Source organism: Amphiprion ocellaris, chromosome 3 (assembly GCF_022539595.1).
Source record: "Amphiprion ocellaris isolate individual 3 ecotype Okinawa chromosome 3, ASM2253959v1, whole genome shotgun sequence".
Taxonomy (NCBI): Eukaryota; Metazoa; Chordata; class Actinopteri; family Pomacentridae; genus Amphiprion; species Amphiprion ocellaris.
Window position 1 is genome coordinate 5,066,901 of NC_072768.1, and position 19,227 is coordinate 5,086,127.

Sequence of the window (19,227 nt, forward strand, 5' to 3'; positions counted from 1 at the left end):
TTATCTTCAATTAATTGGATTTTTTAAATGCACTAGTGAGTTTGGGGTTCATTTGCATGCTCCTCTGTGGCCCTCCTCTGGATGAGTCAACAGCTCAATTAGTTCTCCATCAGCAGGGGGCAACGTTGAGTCACTGAAGGCAGCACAGTGCATGGACAGAGATGCTGTCCTCAGATAGAGAGACATCAGCCCTCCTAAGCTGCCCATGCCTCGCTTGTCTTGAGACAGGCTGTCAAACGGCCGCCCTGACATTAAACTGAGCGTTTAGGTTCACACTTCAGATCACATGCAGTTAACAGCAGCAAGTTTCCCCCATGTTTACCAGTCTGAGCTGAAGGTGTCCAAGGTGGAAGTGACAGGAGTTGAGCAGGAGGTGAACACGAAAAGAAATGTTTCTCTTTTCCCCCACACTGCACACAAAAATGGATCAGAGACATGAAAATGAAAGCGGTGGCAGTGAGGCCTGACAGTGATCACTGCAGTGGAAGTAAAAAAGAAGTAAGGCGGGGAGTGATGAGGCGCCCTAAGAGGCACCCTGGGGATACTTAGACTCCCATGGAGGCCAAAGCGACAGTCAGCCTTCATCCTTCAGCGTCAGGTTCAACACAAACAGGCAGATAACGAGCCCCAAACCTCAGCGTCCGACTGATCTAAATGTGAAATCAGCTAATGGGGGAGCTTATTTGTTAGTATTATTTTTAATTAATGTAGTATCTCTTGTTGCCAAGTCTGGTTACTAGACAGCATACATGGCAGCTAATTAATACAAGCTAAAGGGCATGCAGGAAAAAAGAAGAGACACAGCTCATGAACATGTAAGAGATGGCGATAAAAGGCTTTCACACTCAAATACTTTGTTAACTACATAAGCCAATTCGCACACACGTTTGCTTCCACACATTTATAATGCAAAGCATGACGCTTCCGAGGAGCACTGGATTGTGCAGTGAGCTCTCCCGGCAGATCTAATTATGGGCCACAGAATAAATGTACCTTCACCCGTGAACCCGGTTACCTGCACCTCTGTAGCAGCTAATGAACAAAGCTGCTACCGGATGCACACAAGCCTCCATTTATTATACTGTAAACTTTGAGAGGCCACTAACACTAGAGCCAGAGAAGAAGACACTATTTTTTTTTTTTGAAGGCATTTTGGCAGCGAGCTCACTGCAACTGGATAGCAAGCAAGAAGACAGAATGCTGGCACCCCGTTAAAGCTCAATGCCTGGAGTGAAGGAAACACACTTGCAACAATGATATATGGCCTTGAAGAAGTGATGAACCATCTGCTCTCTTGGGTGGCGTCTGCGTGTGTCAGGGGCGGAATTTCAAATGCATAAAACCCCCTAAAAGTTTGAAAATCTTGGCAGTTAAGACACAAGCAGCCACAGCTAAGCAACAGCCAAAGTGTTTTTTTATTCCAGCATGAAACTGATCTCCACAAAATTAACAGCCATTATCTGTTAAATTAAAAAAGGATATAAAACAAACATAGAAAATGCAATACAAGATCTCCTCTTTTTTTCTTTTGAAATCACCATTCTGGGCCTTTAGATCTAAAGGCTTTGATTCGATTTTAAGTAGCAGCACATCTACACCTTTACACACCGGAAAATAAAGCATGTATTGGTCTTGATGTATGGTGCTCACAAACAGAAAGGGAGGGAGCTCCACCTTGATGAAGATGTTCTGAGAGAAGCCCCGAAATCAATATACAGTACGCTCGGTAGAGAAAATGAAGAGAAAATGATCCTATTTCTCACCAGCAGCAACCGAGTAGGACAATGTTGCAAAAGGTCAGCCAAGCAGCTTTGGGCTAAGTGCTTTTTTAATGTCATTAAAAAGGAGTGTTGCTCTACTACAAGTCGGTAAGCTTTTGTGAGTGATGTATCTGATACATCTATGCTGCGGCTGCAATTCCCACTGAGGCGAGATTGAAAACAGAGCATCCTCCACAGCTCCCTGCTTATCAAACAGCCTGCAGGATGCTTCTGCAGCACACTGGGACGGCGTAATACGGCGGAAATGTTCAATTTAAATTTTTTTTTACTATTAATGAACAGCCACTCAACTTCACAACCCCTCGCCGGCAATCTGTGGGGAATCTGATGGAACAGAACAACAGCAATTTATTAGAACTCTGCCTGCTGATAGCCAAGTGTTCACATTTGGGACAAGTTACACGCATATTTGGTAAAATAATGGTTTAAAGTGGCACTCGATTAATTTCACGCATCAAGTTCAGTTAACTGGAAAAATATGTAGAATGTCTGGGGTTGAAAAAATAAACCCCAAAGATTTTGATAGCATTACCGTTAATTCTGACCCAGGCTAGTTTTTAGTGTTTTTAGAGTTTGAAGTTCCTTTGTATTCACCACTGGCTGTTGAGTTGCGTTTTGGAAAATGTAGGACTCACTATTTTTGGGACTAAAGCTCATGAAAATGTTGGTCTCTGCTGTTTTGATTGTGACCATCCTTTTTTTAAATAATCTCTCAGCTTTATAGGAGAGCAGTACTAATCTTCTGGGTTTCTTCCTTCATGAACTTGACAACATATTCTCAAAGTTATGATTGTTAAAGTAAAAGTAAGTAAAATAGTTGCATAACACCTTGAATCGGTGACAAAGAATCAAGTGCATAATAAATACATCTGACATGACAGAATTAATCAATAAGATCAGATAAATTAACAAATGCAAATAAATACATGAAAAAACGGACGATTGACTCTTGAATGCGTTTGGATGGCGTGCTGATGGGACAGTAAGGCCTGCGTTTTGTGTTTGTCTGAGCCTGTGCGGTTCTCTTTCATCTATCAGTCTGATCTGAATGCTGACGTCTCCCAGGATGTTGTGGTGTCAGAAAGCACAACATCAGATGCAGGTTCAGCTAGATGGAGCTCTGCGTCTTGATAAAAGCTGTCCTCTCGCTGTGACCGTACACTTCCTCGCTGTCTGATTCAGACTCATAGGCGATCATGTCCTCGTCCGCCCACACAGTGGGGATCCCCTTATAGCATATCCGTGCCTTCCTCTCCCGTCCTTGGCGGAAGCCAAACCCAAAGCCCACCCGCACCCCTCTTGTGTCTGAATACCCAGAGGGCAGTTTGGTCCTCCAGCCAAAAGCAGCGCCACCTGAGCGTATCTGCAGCAAGAGGAACACCCCGACGAAGGCAGCCAGGATGAAGGCACAGCTGAGAACGGCTACGACGGCAGGCAGCTGAGTGGACGGAGCGACGCCGAGACCTGGAGGCTCTTCGGTTTCTCCGCTGTGGTGGTCTGCTGCCGCTGGGATCTCCCCCTCCGGCTGAGCTCCATCAAACTGCAGGCCTCCTGATAGAGGGGACTTCCGCTGGACCTGGTTCTGGTGCAGGCAGGAGGTGAGGACCAGGTGGCTGTGGGACGGGCAGGACAGGCAGTCCGTGGGTCCGGTGCCGGAGCAGGTGAGGCAGGCGGGGTTGCAGGGCAGGCAGGCCTGGACGGAGGATAAGTCCACCCAGTTCTCCAGGGAGAGGTTGAGGAGCTGCTGCCCCGACGTGAAGCCCGGAGGACACAACTTAACACAACCCTGCAGGAAGAGGGAGAAGCCGGGGCTGCACTCTGCATGGACAGAGGGAGATAAAAGCAGAAGGGAGGTTAATTCTCCTCATTTATTTCCAGTAAACACAATGAAAATAGCATCCGTAAATAACTCGTAAGGCTTTTCCATTTAATTGAAAAGAACTACAGAATGTAATTTAGGGCAGCGACCACATTTGTTTCTTTCTCTTTCTTGCTTAATCAAGTAATGGTCTATAAGCGGTCAGAAAACAGTGAAAAATGGCGATCACAGTTCCCAAGAGCCCAAAGCGATGTCTTCAAATGACTTGTTTTGCCGGACTAACAGTCCAAAGCCAGAAATATTTAGATGGACAATGTAGGACAAGAAAAACCTGCAAATCCAAATTCAGTAAACGACTGACTTTTCAATTACTCAACTAATCATTTCAGTTCTAATACATTCTTGCTAAGTCCTTGAAAGTTAATGTAATAAAAACATAAGAAATGCTGTGACAGGTAGTGTACAAAGCAGCTGGCCAAGTCCATAAGCGCTTTTTAATTTCTAGAGGAAATTAAAAGAGAACCACTAAAATCCCAATAGCTGGAAGAAATGAAACCCATTTATACATTTAAATTAGTGATGTGTGATGCTATTTTCTTTCTCTTTCCAGTCCAACAGCATTTATCACCCAGACTGTTATCCGCAGTACCAGGACCGGTACTTGTTGTGTACAAAAGCTTCATGTGTTCAGAAAAGCGACATAAGAAGGAGGCTACAGCTGTTTCATTGGCATCATGTGAGTGTTGGCAGCGAATATACAAACTATACAAATACAGAATGTAAACCGACTGAGCAACACTGAGCTGAATGCTAAGTCTTGTTTAGCTTTAGCTTTGTATGCAGCCTCTCAGGATAAAACAGCTACTTTAGAAGAGGAGAGGAGTCAACAGGTTAAAAGGTCTGCTTTTTTTCATACAAAATGCTGTGTTATTTTGATTTAAATTAAATAAATGCAAGTGAAATATATAATGGAATACATAAATGCCATAAAAAATCAGTCAAATATCTGTAAGCTGTCAGAACTAATGGGACTGGGTAAAGTGAACATCGCTGGCAGCTTACAGGCCTAAATTCAGTTAGGTGGGTTTTACTGCTTTTACAGTAAACAGCATTAAATGGATATGCAATCGTTAAAGTATACAGAATACATTCGGAGCTTTGGAAATAGCACAAATGAGAAATATTTAGAGAATCAATGTGAGGTGATTCCAGGGACGCAAATCTCACTCCAAACCAAATTAAAAAGCTGCAGCACTGATCTTTCTATAGCTATTTATTGTGGTGTTTTATTTTCTGCTTACTTCACAATCATGTTTATTTACTGCACTGTCACACGTATTTACATCAACAAAAATAGCATTCCGCAGTTTGAAGAATAAAAGAACTGCTGTTTGATCATCAACACACAAACCGAAGCCTTGACGGTCATGAATCATCGTGATATGTGTCACCATAGCTACACTCTGCCTCTCTCTATCAGGACAATGCCTGTGACTGCAAAAACATAGGAGAGATAGAATAGAAGGCTCTCAGCCCAGCAGCACCTTTGTTGCTTTCTTAAGATTGCATTTATAGCACCGTATTTCACATTTGACCATGACAGACACAGAAGTAGTTTCTATCAACTAGGTGCTGTTCTGACTAGATCCTGCTGGCAGCGTATACCTACTTTCTACTCTTTCCCCCGTTGATAATAAAATACACATTTACACCCAGTTGCTGAGTTTAGATATCAGTTTTTTAATATGAGAATCGATCCTGGAACAGAAACGTTGGGAATGGAGGAATCAATCTGACCACCGCTGATTTTAATATCCAGTTTTTTGTTGGGAACTTCATTCTTCATATTGATTCAATTATACGCCTGCCTGTAATTTATAGCTGCACTGGAAGACCATTTTTTGCATTTTCCACTGTTTTCCTATGCACCGACAAGACAGCTAATTTGCGGAACAAAGGCCACAAGCAGTCAATTGAAGTTGTAGCAATTTTATCAATTAAATATTGCATCCTTTCTCCCGTTCATCCTTCCTAGGAACCTTGGAGTTTAATCCTTGGAAGTTATTAGAAAACCTGATGAGGTGTAAAAAAAATAATTAATGAATGCAATGTAGATTTTATCTAAGAGATTAAGAAGTCTGGAATGATTAAGATGCACAAGAAGAAAGCGTCTGACTAGAAGCAAAAAGTTCCCAACCTCATTTGCCTTTCTTTGACAAAGTTATCCTCCTGTGCACCTGTTGTACTGACGCAGTCTTTGTCTCCCCTGCTGCTCTCACTACATCTCACACTTTGACATGACATATGGCAACGTGCATGTTCATTGTGCGCACATAAACAGATGCACAAGAGGCTTGTAAATGGCCAATCTGTATTCATAACATTCACTTTTCAGAGAGCTGAAATGCCCAACACGGTATGAACTAAAGCTTGTTTTGTAACAACAACTGTGTGCCAGTGCCAATGCATCGAGCCCATTCAACTTAAGTGGCTCCTGCTCTAAGTTTGTGTGTCAGCAGAAGCCCCCGAGTGCCCTCACCGATACAAATCTGCTGGGCGTCAAACGTCTTGCAGCTGTTGTTGGACGGCCGTGGGAAGTCGGGTGATGACGGGTTGACGACGCTGGGTCCGGTGCCCCACAGGATGAGGGTGAACTGGCTCAACACACCTGAGAGAAAAGGAGAGGAGGATGGTGGAGGGTATTGAGAGGTAGACAAGAATATCAATTAAGCACTTCTCAGAGAAGGAACAGAGTGAACTGACTGAGAAGAGGATAAGAGAGAGGAAGGAGAGGAAACAAGTGATGTGAGTGGGCCAAACGCAAGACTGGAGGAGGAGCGGCAGCAGCAGAGGAAGAGAGGCATCCATATCTCATTTCCCACTGCTGCTCTGAGTCAACAAAGCCAAAGGAAAACTGTAGGATTCAACATGATAATGCTGTGTGACAATATGCTGCCATTTGCACCGAAAATGCAGCCTGACTGTTAGAGACAAAAACATTGTCAAGATATTGAAGTTTTTGCTAATCAAAAGATTCCCAATATTTTCTTGCAAAAGAAATGTTCTCTGCCTAGCAGCGGTTCACTTGTAATGTGGCTGTGTTTCTGAGAGCCTCTCCCCCCGGTACAAAAATGTGTCAAACTGTGTCATTAGAGAAGGAAAAAAAGAAGAACCGAAGCGTGGCTATTTACGGGAGCAAGAAAATATGCAAGAACACTTAAGTCAGTGCTAATGCGGGCATGAATGTAGGGTACGTGATGTGACTAGACTGAACAATTAGTGATGATGAGTGGGGTTACCATAGTCACGTCCATTAGCTGCCATGTTTTCTATTTCTAGCGTCCACTCTCCTTGAGGATCTTCGTCCCACGAGTGGGTGGTCATAAAAGCCCAGTCGTTGAACCCCTCCGAGGAGTAGTCATTGGGCCTGAATAAAAGAGGAAAAGACTGAATGTTTGCCGTTTTTCTGTGTTTGAATGCAGAAAGAGTGTTTATTCCCCGAGAGTATGCCTGTGGGAGCGTCTGTGTACGACTAAAACTGAAATACACACACATTGTGTCTATCTGAGTGTGAAACAACAACACAGGGAAAAAAAAGAGAGAGAGATTTATATTAGGGCTCGGCTGTTGGTGTGGTGTGTTTTACTGTGTACCTCGGGAACAGCAGGGTGGAACGTGTGCCCAGTGGGCTGATGAGATGAATGGCCAATTTTCCTCTCTGGTTGTGGGAGAGAGTGAGGCGAGCCTGAACGTGTTCCAGAGAGCTGACATACTCCGGTCGTCCCCAGCAGGCATCCACGCTCTTGCTGAACACCAGCTTGTTCCCAATGTCTCTGCAGGTTTGACAAGTGGAGGGGAGAGTGGTTAATGTTGTGTGGCTGCAGAAATGGATACAGACAATAGCACTGTGCTACAAATTTAAGCAACCGCCCCGGCTCTGAGGAGAATGCAGAGACATCTATCAGGCTGAGAGAGGGATGATAGAACAGCAAGTGCTTGTAATGAAACTAAAACTCACTGTAGTTCACACACAAACACACTCACGGCTCCAAGTCATCTTTCTAACCTTGGTTCTGTAAGCATTGTGTTGACACACTGGTGCTGAGGCCCCACTGTCGTCCAGTTCTGTGCCAAACCCACGATAGCACCTGCATCCAGGAGCCCATAGCCGTACGAATGACTCACTGTGGAGGGAAAAAAAAAGGTGCAGGGATGCAGAGTGAGTGACACAGTGGTGGGTGGCGGCAATAAATTGACAGCAGAGAGACAGAAATGACAATCAGAAATCCTCTCCACAGTAATGCTGAATTCGTGCCTCAGTCCTGAGCATACAATCATAAATGTGGAACCATTAAACGCACAAACTTTTAATGGTGCCATCGTTGAAGCCAGTCAGTAAGTAAGTAAGTAATAATAATGTATACAAACTTGCTTTTCAAATTTGTTGTTAATGGCTTTTTTTTATTATCAGAAGGAAGAAAAAGGGAAAATATCAGAAAACTTTCTTTTCTTCTGAGCTGGCTGGAGGGGGATGGCTATGTTTGATTGACAAGAGCTGGCAGACCGAGACCAGGAAGGTGACTGAGAGACAAAGTCAACAAACTTATCTTGTAGTTTAAAAGGCACTGACAGACAGTATGCTGTAGGCCTCAAACCACAGGGGTGAATGAAGCTAGTTTGACATAGCCTGGCTTACTCTGTGCAAGCTGGTTCATCAAAACCTAAAACCCCTATCAGAGATAATGGGCATTACAACAGTGATGACCAACTTTATCATCTCAGGTTATCTTCATCAGCCTCTGTACGCGTTCCCATAAAAAGGAGGCATGTGATGCATCACTTGATTCTTCTACTGTACAAAATGGACCGATGGCATGCTGCCTACTTCAGTCAACAGTAACAGGTTGTTATAATCGAGAGCTATGAGGAGTAATAAAATTTATGATGGTAAAAAGCGCTGCTACTGCGAATGATGCAAGAAAGGAACGCTGGTGTAAAATTGTTGATCGTGTAAGTGACTATATTTATATTCTCCACAGCCGGTTATTTCTGGCGTGACGTCCGCACATTATAGCTCTGAAACTTGAAACTTTCTACATTTAAACATGAAGCTTTAGATCTGAAGCTGTTCCATAATTAAGGATTTATGGGATTCATTTTAGTTTTGTACAAATCAAAGTGAAATTAATGTTAAGATAAACGTTATTGATCCTTCACTGGGGAAATTCATGGTACAGCAGCTGGATACAAATGAAGCATATTAAGAAGCGAGACCAGAAATTACAGTAGAGTAAAAAGGCTAAAAATATAGATACAGCTATAAAGCGCTGACATTATTTCATGTTATTGATTGATTATCTGTGATGAATACCAATAGACTAATCGATTTGCTAATCTGTGTTCCATTCGCTGCAGTACCGGCAGTGGAAAATGCACTTGACAGCAAATAAGAACATATTTATGTATTTTCTCCATCACCAACTGAATGCATATAGCTTCTACTGTAGCTGCTCGGTTTGATTCAGCACAGTGAAGCCCAACAGGTTTGCAAACGTAATGTGTTCTCTCGGCTGAAAATCTATGCCTGCATGGAGAATATGTTCAGGAAAAGACTGGTGAGAAGGAGACGCTTCTTACAACTCAAATTCTGAACATAACCTCCTCTGAAGCAGGTCAGCTGTGCAGAATCACGTAGCACGGCGATGCAGCCAGGTGAAAAAAGAAGCACCTTCGTGACATTGAAAACTCTGGCTTTAGGGCTCAACATACCTCACTAAGCCAATAATATCAATTCGTAGTACACTCTTCGGCATCTAACCGGCCATTTGCAGATATGTTTACACACAGTTTAATACGCTGCAGCTAAGCAGTTAATCAGCTGTCTAGCTCGCAAACTGAGTGACACTGAGTAGGACACTTTCCCAGAGTAAATGTTTGCTTGGTGGCTCTATAAACAAGGTAGGGTGCAAAATATTGTGTGTTCATGTGTGTAAATTAGACAGGCAGAAAGTCTGTGGCTCTTGTATTGTGTGATAGACTGCTGTCTGGTTGTGTCTGTCAGCCTGTGACAGAACGCTGATGTTGCTGCTTTTTTTTTTTGTATGTATAAATATGGATTACACAAGCACGGTTTCTTTCAGTGACTGTAAGGGTAGAAGTTCTCCATCGAAGACAACACAGACTAATCATATACAAATGAATACAAAACTAGTGGGTGGCAACATGAAACCATACAATCTGAAAAATCAATTTCTTCCTTCTGGTATGTGATTTTTTCTCAAAGCAGAACACAGGACATGTTATTTCCTGAATGACAGGGAAAAAACTAATGCAAATTAATTCCAGTTGGATTTGTGATTGTAACGCTTTTTCTGTGTAGCTAGGAATGATCAAGTCAACCAGCTACTTCAGCACACAAACAACAGATGTTCATGTGCTCAAACACAACTAATGTGCTTTCAAAAAAACACTTTCTGTACTCAGCGTTGGTACACAAACATATGATAACATCTGTGCCTGATCTGGACTAATGATCTGAGCCAGTCTCTACCTCTGCGTCCCACTCCGTTGGTTTTCCAGTCTCCGGCACTGAGGTGTCCGGGTTGCGATGTTCTCACCACCAGGTGCTGCATGTCCCTCCAGGTGAGGTTCATGCTGCACACACACAGGAAGGAAAGAAAAGCATTCTTATTGACTTTCTGTCATGTAATAGCTCGAGATATTAATTTCTACAGAATGGCCATAATGAGAATAATCAGATTACGCTAACCTCAACTGTACAACAATACAGCAGAGGAAATATGAGGAGTTATGGGACACGGCAAAGGTCAGGAGACTGTAGACACACCTAGAATGTGATCCATCTGAGCACATACAGTCAGGTCGACAATACACTTTTGAAATCCTATACCGAGACATAGAGGAAACCCTGAGGGATGTGCTATTCAACTATAACAAAGGACTATGGACTCACATTAAAGTTTTAACATTGGCGTAAAACACCAGCATTAGAGGTCCATCATAACCCACTGTGTTGAAAGGTCAGAGAACACAGTAGAACATTGGATATAGTACCATGGAGGACTGTGTCTGGACCTCTCTGTAATGATAGTTTCTAATGAGGTCTGGGACCCGGGGAAGGGGTAAAAATGTTTCTTTTATATATAGATTTATTAGAAGACACAAAAGTGAGCATCCGTCAAGAGAAAGCTTTAAATCGCCAATGAGAAAAAACAGTTCCGTGGGTTAGAATAATCAAACCATGAATCACAGCGCTTTCTGAGTGCAACGCCACAGCCGACAGAAATAGAAACACAGAATTGCACTGTGGTGCATCACCTCCGCCACTCTCCACATCAGCATTCACATCTCACATCCTCTCATGTGTTATTAATGGACAAGATCCCCACGATCCACTCAATGTCACCTCAGCCAAGAGCGAAGGGGGAAATAATAAAATAATAGCACCAGAAAGCCACAACGCTCTGCCTATTAAATGATTCCATCTCTGTGAATTCCAGTGTGGTCCCAGTCTGATAAACTAGCTACACTGTTATTACTGCTGCCTGTCAGCAGGGGTGCAGGCAGGGGGAGGGGGGGTTGCTGCTCAGTGACAAATACTGACTCTGGTTTGGTGTTAAAAGTGCGAGACAGTCTACACGGTAAAAGCCTGAGCTCTGTCAGTTACTGCCCATCCCTTAGGATATCATAGGTGACAGAGCTGAGATAAACCGGCGGGGGACTGAGGATACATACCAAGGCTGAAAACCAGGCTGGAGACATGATTTGACACCTGTCATCTAATCGCCAATGTGGAAATGAGGGGAATTATGCACAGTGGAGGACTGCTCGCTGATAAGGCTGACTTAACACATGCAAGATATGACTAAAGATACGACCATAATGGAGAACACATTAGAGCTGCTGACAGAAACTTGGATTCTGACACATGGAGTCCTGACTGAGCGATAATGGGAGACAGTCTGAAGTATAAAATCTTCACTACCGGCCCTACAGGTATTCAGATGTCTGTGTGGGCTGCAGCTGCTGATTTGTCTTGCTAATTAACTGATTATCAAAAGCTTAATTTGCTGTGGAAAGAATTTCTGGGCAGGGATTTAGGCCAATGCCGAATCCCAGAGCAGTCTCGCATCCCAATTCCAGATGTGAGTTCAAGCCACATAGACACACACATACTCCCCACAAATTCAAGAAAGGTTTATATTTTCCATTGCACAATGTCAAAGCACCCTGACTGCTTTGGGCTACAGGGTGGGACAAAAATAGCCACGTGGTTATAAGAAAAGTCTGCCGTTTACACTCACTTGGCCTCCAAAGCCAGAGCGATTATCCCAGCAGCCAGCGGGGCCGAAGCGGACGTCCCTGTGTGAGAGTCTGTGCATTTTTGCCTCAAGTCTGTGGTCACCTTGGAGATGAGAGAAGAGAGAGAAGTGCACATAAATACAGAAGGAGAAACACAGTTAACATGACACGTTGAGTTTCCCACTTCAGCATGAGTGAAGCTCACGGTGAGGGAAGTCGTGTTAGACAGGGGACGACCGAGACAGCGGAAGATCTGCCTGAAGCTATCTGAGATGGAAGGAAGAGGAGGAGGAAAAGAATGAGTAAGTTCAATCTCGGGTCTGTGGATGCCTGCCAAAGGGGGTCACAGTCGGGGCAGTGAATGTCAGCCAATCAACCCCGTCCAGGTCGGCCGGTGTTGAGACGAAGTATGTTAGCACTCCAGGTACATCTCTGCTCTCGGTCTCTGCCAGTGCCAGAAAGCTAACGAGGTCTGTCTGGGTCATGGGGAGGACATGTCAGAAATGACAAAGAAGCCAGAAGCAAGGTGGGCTGTGAAGGTCAGGGACAGATTCTTGGTGTTGCAGCTTTTGGTCCGACAGATTGTGGCACTAATGACCATTATCTGTGGAACGATGTCTGCGTGTCAGAAGAGTAAACAAAAGGAGAGAAGGTGTGAGCACAGGCCAACTGTTAGGTCTCTGAACCCGACAAAATAACACAGAAACAGTCATATTTCAAAGGTTTGGTGCTTAAAAATAATTAAAGTCAATTATGTCAATGATCAAGTGATCAGAGAAATCAACTATCAAAAATAATTCAGATTATTTGCTGGTGCCAGATTTTTAAATGTAAGGATTTACAACGCTTTTGTTTTGTACTGTCTACTGGGAATCAAAACAAGTGATCTGACAACATCATCTATGGCTCTAAGAACTTGTGATATCTGTTTTCATCACACTTTGACATTTCATACTTAGAAAAAAGAATTTACAGCAATGAAATGAGTGAAAAGATGATTAAAATATTAATTAATATTGAAAATATTAATAGCTACAGCTCTGTACTGGTAATGGTTTTGCTTTTGCAGACATAATTGCCAAAGCATTTAGTTGAAACATTACAAGAACTGAACCATGGATCCAGTAATAAAAGCAACCATCAGTCCTCTAATGGCACATTTTGATCATTAATAACCCATATTTGGTGAAAATACACTTTTTTGATTTGCTGTTGTTCTGGGATGATAAGGCTGTATCAAGCACAGCGCCTTGAGGGGCAATTAGAGAACATTAGATTTTTTCCACTCGGTGGTAATGTGTTTATTTTTGAAAATAGCCACATTTTGTTCTTTCTAGGTGTGAAAACTAGATAAGTTTAGTTATTGCAGAATGCAGTCAGAGCCAGTGCGCTTAGCTAGAGAAGCAGGAATTTACATTTGTTTTTCTCTGGCTCTTGCTGTCAATATTAGTAATCTAACGGGATGACAGGTGGCAAAATCTGTCCACTGAATGAGCAACATGCTAGTTTGTGTTGGATTTGTTTGAGTGCCTGGTCTAAAAATGTAAGAAACACAGAAATCTGACAAATTGAACATAAATGCTAGTTCTGGACAAAAGAAAACAGTGTGAACTCCTCAACACAACAAATGACAGCCTCTGACTGTGAAGGGAACAATACAAATTGAGTGCTGCTGTATATTTGAAAGTGACTTCAATTTCACCCATTTGATGAGTTGCGTTTGCTTGCCTGCAGCACGCCTCTGGTGTATTTTGGAGAGAATGGCAGGTTTATGGTTGTTTTATGCTATTCTATGTCCCTGAGGCGACTCTTTCTTCAGCTGACAAGCAGCTTGAAGGAAGCATGTGGCATCTCCCAGTGTTTGTCAGCTTTTCTTATTGTATGTTATACATCAGTCACTGTGATTTTGACAGTTTGATGTCTATTTCTGATTTGAGAGACACAAGATTAATGTGAATATACACTCAAAAAGCAGCTTTCTTGCTAGATGTCCCAGCATCAACTTTTGGTAAGTGTGAGATGTACGGTTATTTTTTGAAATCTGACATTTACAGTGTTCTCAAGGTTCAAAGCAAAAACAAACAATCCCACACAAAACCTGAGATGTTCAAAGCGTCTTTGAACACATGTGTGTACACCTACTATCTGCTTCTCCCCCGGGTTTCCAGAGCTGAAGGTGGTAGCGAGGGTGGAAGAGCAGGGCTCGCTGTACCACGGCACGTTGCCGGACTGTGTGGTGCTGCTGATGGACAGGGTGTAAATGCTGTTGGTGTAGCCATCACAGTTGCAGCTGTCTTGCTCCCGGCCACCATTACCCGAGGCCCAAACAAAGATGGAGCCCAGCCCGCTGCGTCCCTGTGGTATAGAAACATACAGAGAGGGGAAAAATTAAAGGAAAGAGTAAGTCAGCAAGGCGTTGGGGCACCATGTGGCACCCTGGCACTGACTCTACAAATCTAAAGAACTCTGATGATGGTCCAAAAACTCCTAAAGGTGTTCAACTGGGTTAAGATCTGGTGACTGTGAAGGTCATAGCATATGATTCACATCATTTTCTAACTCATCAGATCATTCAGTGGTCCCTCATTATCTATATAAATCTTGCACGAGTCTACTCCCATCAGGATAGATATATTTCACCACAGGATAAAGGTGATCACTCAGAACAACTTTGTATTGATTCACAGTTACCCTTCCCTCCAAGAGGACAAACCATGCCAGCAAAATTCTCCCTACATCATAACAGAGCCACTAAATCCCCTCACTGTAGAGGTCAAAAATTTAAATTTTTATTCAGTTTGTCACCTGTCTGTATATATCTTCACTGAACGTGAATCCAGGAATAGAGGCGTTTAAGAGAAAGGCTAACAAGAGCTGGTTAAAGTGTGAAAAATTGCCTTTGACAAAGACGTTTGTCTCACTGCTTAAACGCCTTGTCATTTATGTGCTTTTTCTTCAGAAACACTGAACCGCTGTAGGCACCGTTCTTACTAATACATCATAATGTCAGACGACTTATTGCGGCAGAACATCAGATAACAAACAGCAGAAATGTAATTACCAAATTTACTCAAACTGAATATCGTTTCAGAGCTGATAAATGACAACATAATATGTGGCAGTGAGACTGAGCCTCCTAAAACACACACAGTATATGAGACATACATTTAGTCCAGTTGGGTCTGGAAAGCCAACAGCAGGCTCGAAATCTAGGGATGGTTTATGATTTGGATTAAAACTTCACCAACCATTTTAGCAAAGTAACATAGAGTGTCCTTTGTCACCTCAGGAACTCCACCAAGATTAAATTGCTCCATTTGTTCCAAGACACACAAACCCTTATTCATGCATTTGTCTTCCACTGATTAGATTAGTGGAATTCCTTATTTGCTGGAAAGACCCAGACCTCTTTTAGCTGCCACAATGTTTACAAATTGTAGAATATTTGTGCAAATTTTCTCAATTTTGGCCTCCCTGCTCTGGTTACTGAAGGCCATTGGAATCGATTTTTCCTGCTTTTAAAGCAAGGGTGGGTTGGCTCTCTTCCTACACTGCTGACCTTCTTTCTATGAACATGCTGCTGATTATAGCCTGAGGTCTGCTGACCAGTTCGTGCTGACTGTCCCCGGGGCCGGGCTGGAGACGGAGACAGAGGGCAGCAGGGCATCTGCTGTCAGGACTCCACAGCTCTCAAGCAGCCTCTGGGTGGACAACAACCTCAGTGTCCTTTTCTTAAGGTCTTACTCAGTCTTATTTTTTAATTGGCTTTCATTGGGTGCACATCTGTGGACGTGTTTCGACATATTTGTATTCATGTAAACACAAAAATTCAGCTGCAGATGTCTTTGATTTTTGCTCAACTTTACTGTCTTTGTCATTGATCTACGCTTCTATTTTTCAGACATAATGCTCAATAAATCAAGGCATTTTTATCATGAGAATTCATTCATAACTCACATTTCTATTGAGTATTTATTACACCTTGTGATAAAAATATTGAATGACATGAAATTAATTAATGAAACACAGCAACTCAGGCGCTGTGATGTCCAGAATACAAGTGAGTGTGAAAAACTTCTTCTTCCACCTCCAGTCTGAACCAAGGGGGTGGATAACATATTCCTTTTGGAGAACAAAACAAGAACACTATATATATATATATATATATATATATATATATATATATATATATATATATATATATATATATATATATATATATATAAAAAAAATATATACAGTCTATATACCACTGATGTGGTGAAAGGAAAGAGATAAAAGAAAGCAGAGGGATCTCTCTTACATCCCACATACAGAGAGCAGGAAAACAACACAATTAATAGCAATACAAAAATTAAAAAGGTGAGAAAAAACAGATGTAAACCATATCACCCACAGATACACGAAACAACACAACAAAGGTTATATACATAATATATACACGAAAAGCTGTTTTCAGTTTTTGATGGAAAAAAATGCAGGAATGATTTCTTTTGCTTTTGTTTAAGATTGTGATTGTCTTTTCTGCTCTCTGTCTGCTTGAGTCTCGCTTGGTTGCTAAAAAAAAAAAAAAAAATGTCAGTATCTTGGAGCTGGTTACAGCTTTGACAAAAGCAAAGATACTGGAGGAGTCGCTTCTTTATCACTGCTGCCGCAACACAATCTTTCCTGGCATGGCTAATCAGAGAAATGTTCAGCTCATCAGTGTACAAAAGGACCTTAATTGGACCCTAACATAGACTTTAAATGAGCTTGTTTAGAATGTTTTTAGACAGATTATCTATTTAATTTTCTTGATGGATTCCTACATTCCCCCATCTCAAAAATGACATCTCCTCAGAAGATGGGACAAACATGCCTCTGCTTCATTTCTGATGTTCTCTGAATCCTAACAGTAGAGTCTTGAAGCTGTACATAACACTCCTAAACCTTCCAGGCTAATTTATGACGTGACACTGCTTTTGCTGCAGGTTAGAGAGGCCAGACGATAACACTCGAGTGCCAAAGGTTATCTGGCTGCCAGAAAAACACACGCCGAACCAGAAGAGTCCTGTTGTGTTGCTGTCAGGCAATTTTTCCTCTAACACGCCATGATATATGGAGCATTTCACATTTTGGGGTGTGATATATGAATCACACCGTTTCACAGCAAATTTTGCAGCTTCATTCATTTACACGCCAATTACAGCTGCCTTTGAATCTAACTATTGTTCAGTGACTGCTGCTCTGTTTCTATTTTCTCCCATCTCACATTTATCATTTAGCTGTTCTGCTAACATCTTTTGATGTGGCACGCTGACACATGAGAAATGATGGCATTAGACTTAGAAAATATCCCATACAGTTTAATGTTTTATTCTACTTTTCAGTGGGCAATTAAAGTCACCTTGAGTTTGTCCTTTTCCACAGCGCGTCTCAGAGAGATATCTTCCATTAAATACTAAAACAGTGTGATTGTTTGGATGGAAAAATGTGCAGACTTTCTCTAACTTATGTAACAGGGATACTTAAATATTGCTGAACAACAAACTTTCCAACAGCCTTTGTTGCTGACATGAGAGAAATTGCTATGTGTATATGTCACCTCAAAGGAATAGTTCAACATTTTGGAAAATACACTTATTGGTTTGCCTGTAGCGAGTTAGGTAAGGAGATCAATACGACTCTCAAGTCTATGCAGTAAATATGTATGAAGCTGGAGCCAGCTGCCTGCTCACTCAATGTGGCATAAAGACAGAAAGCAAGAGGAAACAGCTAGTCTGGCTCTATCCAATGGTAACTATATTTACCTACCAGCACTCCTGAATCTCACAGAAGAACATTTGATATCTCATTTTAAAAATGAAAATTCAGCTGGGACTCCAGGAATTTAGTAGTCTCCTGTCCAAACCTGAACCCAAACTTATTCCTAATCCCACTCAGTTACTTCCAGCCACTTATCTCCAGAATTCGGCTATGGCACAGGAAATACTGTGTGAAGGGGAGCAGATGTTGACACAGTAACGGCAAAAAAAAAAAAGGTTCATCCCTACAACTGCAACTTTTCACTTTTTATAGAAAATATATTGGGCAAGTGATCATATTTGGTAACTTCTGCACACATTAAATATGGCGTTGCTCCCGCCAATCAGGGAAGATCACTCTACGTTACAGCACACCACATCATGGCACTTGACCAATCAGCAGATGCCTGGAACGAATCAAATTTTCTCTTTTCTCCATAGCTGGAAAAAGACGGACTCGTGGCTCGGTCCTCTTCCATATTTGCGGTCTGAACGTCAAAACTAACAGTGGTTAGTTGACGAAACTCACACATTTTATGGTTGAGTAGTTGTGCTAAGTGATGATGTATACATTTCTTGGATGTTTTTTTTATACCACTAACGGGCAAGGAACCATATATGGTAACTTCAAAATGTTGTAGAGATGTTAGAAGGCAGATTTTCCAAGTTATTTTCCAATGTCTCTCGTGTTTATTCTAAGCTGATCGAATTGGCAGAATCAACCTTCTCATTTAACTTTCAGCAAGAAAGTGAATAAATGTCTCCTAAAATGTTGACCTATTGCATTCAAGAGCTGATGTGAGTTTAATAGTGATACCATAAATAGGAAACAGAAGAAATTAGTAGAGGAAAGGTTCAAGCTTGTGCTTTCTGACCTTCGTGATTCCCTGGAGGAAAGCCTCCCTCGCCAGCTTGGCAGGGCCGTCCAGCGACTTGCCGTCATCTTCTGGGCCCCAGCTGGCACTGTATATGTGGATGTGCTGAGGGTTGAGGCTGAGAGAGTGAGCCTCCACCACGTCTGTCACCTCCCCATCCAGCATACGAACTCCTGTTGAAAGAATGCAAGTGCAGATGAGGTCACTGAACAACAAAAGTGGTGAAGAAAGCGCAATGAAATGACAGATGGTAGAGTCTGGTGAATTTTAGCATCAGATGGGTGAAGAAATGAAAAAACCCCAGGGACAAAAAACAACAGCAAGAGATAGTAAAAAGAGAAAAATTACCATAAAAAGACAGAGAAATGAGTTGGAACACAAATTCTCATTTCATCTGCATCCACAAAAAGGAAAACACAATAAAACAGCAAACAGGAGAAACAAAAGACTTCACAGGAGAAACCAAAGACTTCACAGAATTCCAGTTTTAATGAGTAAGCGCACAAGGCTTCCCCCACAGATGCTGCTCTGACAGACACGACATTATTTAACCATTGCATAAACATAAACCCAGCTGGTTGTTAAATCAAAGTTTCTGACCCCGCTGACCATACAGAGAGGACGAGTAGACGAGTCTAACAGACTGC

The 19,227-nt window shown here is 42.2% G+C and overlaps 1 protein-coding gene across 3 annotated transcripts in view; it reads right to left on the reverse strand.

Annotated features, from left to right (window-relative positions):
• Positions 1-1,392: 1,392 nt before the first annotated feature.
• The window catches only part of furinb (furin (paired basic amino acid cleaving enzyme) b), an 84,253-nt gene continuing 66,418 nt past the window's right edge, over positions 1,393-19,227 (reverse strand). For all 3 annotated transcript variants that reach the window (XM_023261930.3, XM_055008972.1, XM_023261937.3), the window contains exons 8-16: positions 18,581-18,753; positions 14,065-14,277; positions 11,925-12,025; positions 10,151-10,254; positions 7,667-7,784; positions 7,254-7,433; positions 6,900-7,027; positions 6,140-6,268; positions 1,393-3,599 (exon numbers count right to left, since the gene is read on the reverse strand). In XM_023261930.3, coding sequence (XP_023117698.2) covers positions 2,890-3,599; positions 6,140-6,268; positions 6,900-7,027; positions 7,254-7,433; positions 7,667-7,784; positions 10,151-10,254; positions 11,925-12,025; positions 14,065-14,277; positions 18,581-18,753 — 1,856 coding nt within the window. In that variant the 3' untranslated portion in view covers positions 1,393-2,889. The remainder of the gene's footprint in view (positions 3,600-6,139; positions 6,269-6,899; positions 7,028-7,253; positions 7,434-7,666; positions 7,785-10,150; positions 10,255-11,924; positions 12,026-14,064; positions 14,278-18,580; positions 18,754-19,227) is intronic.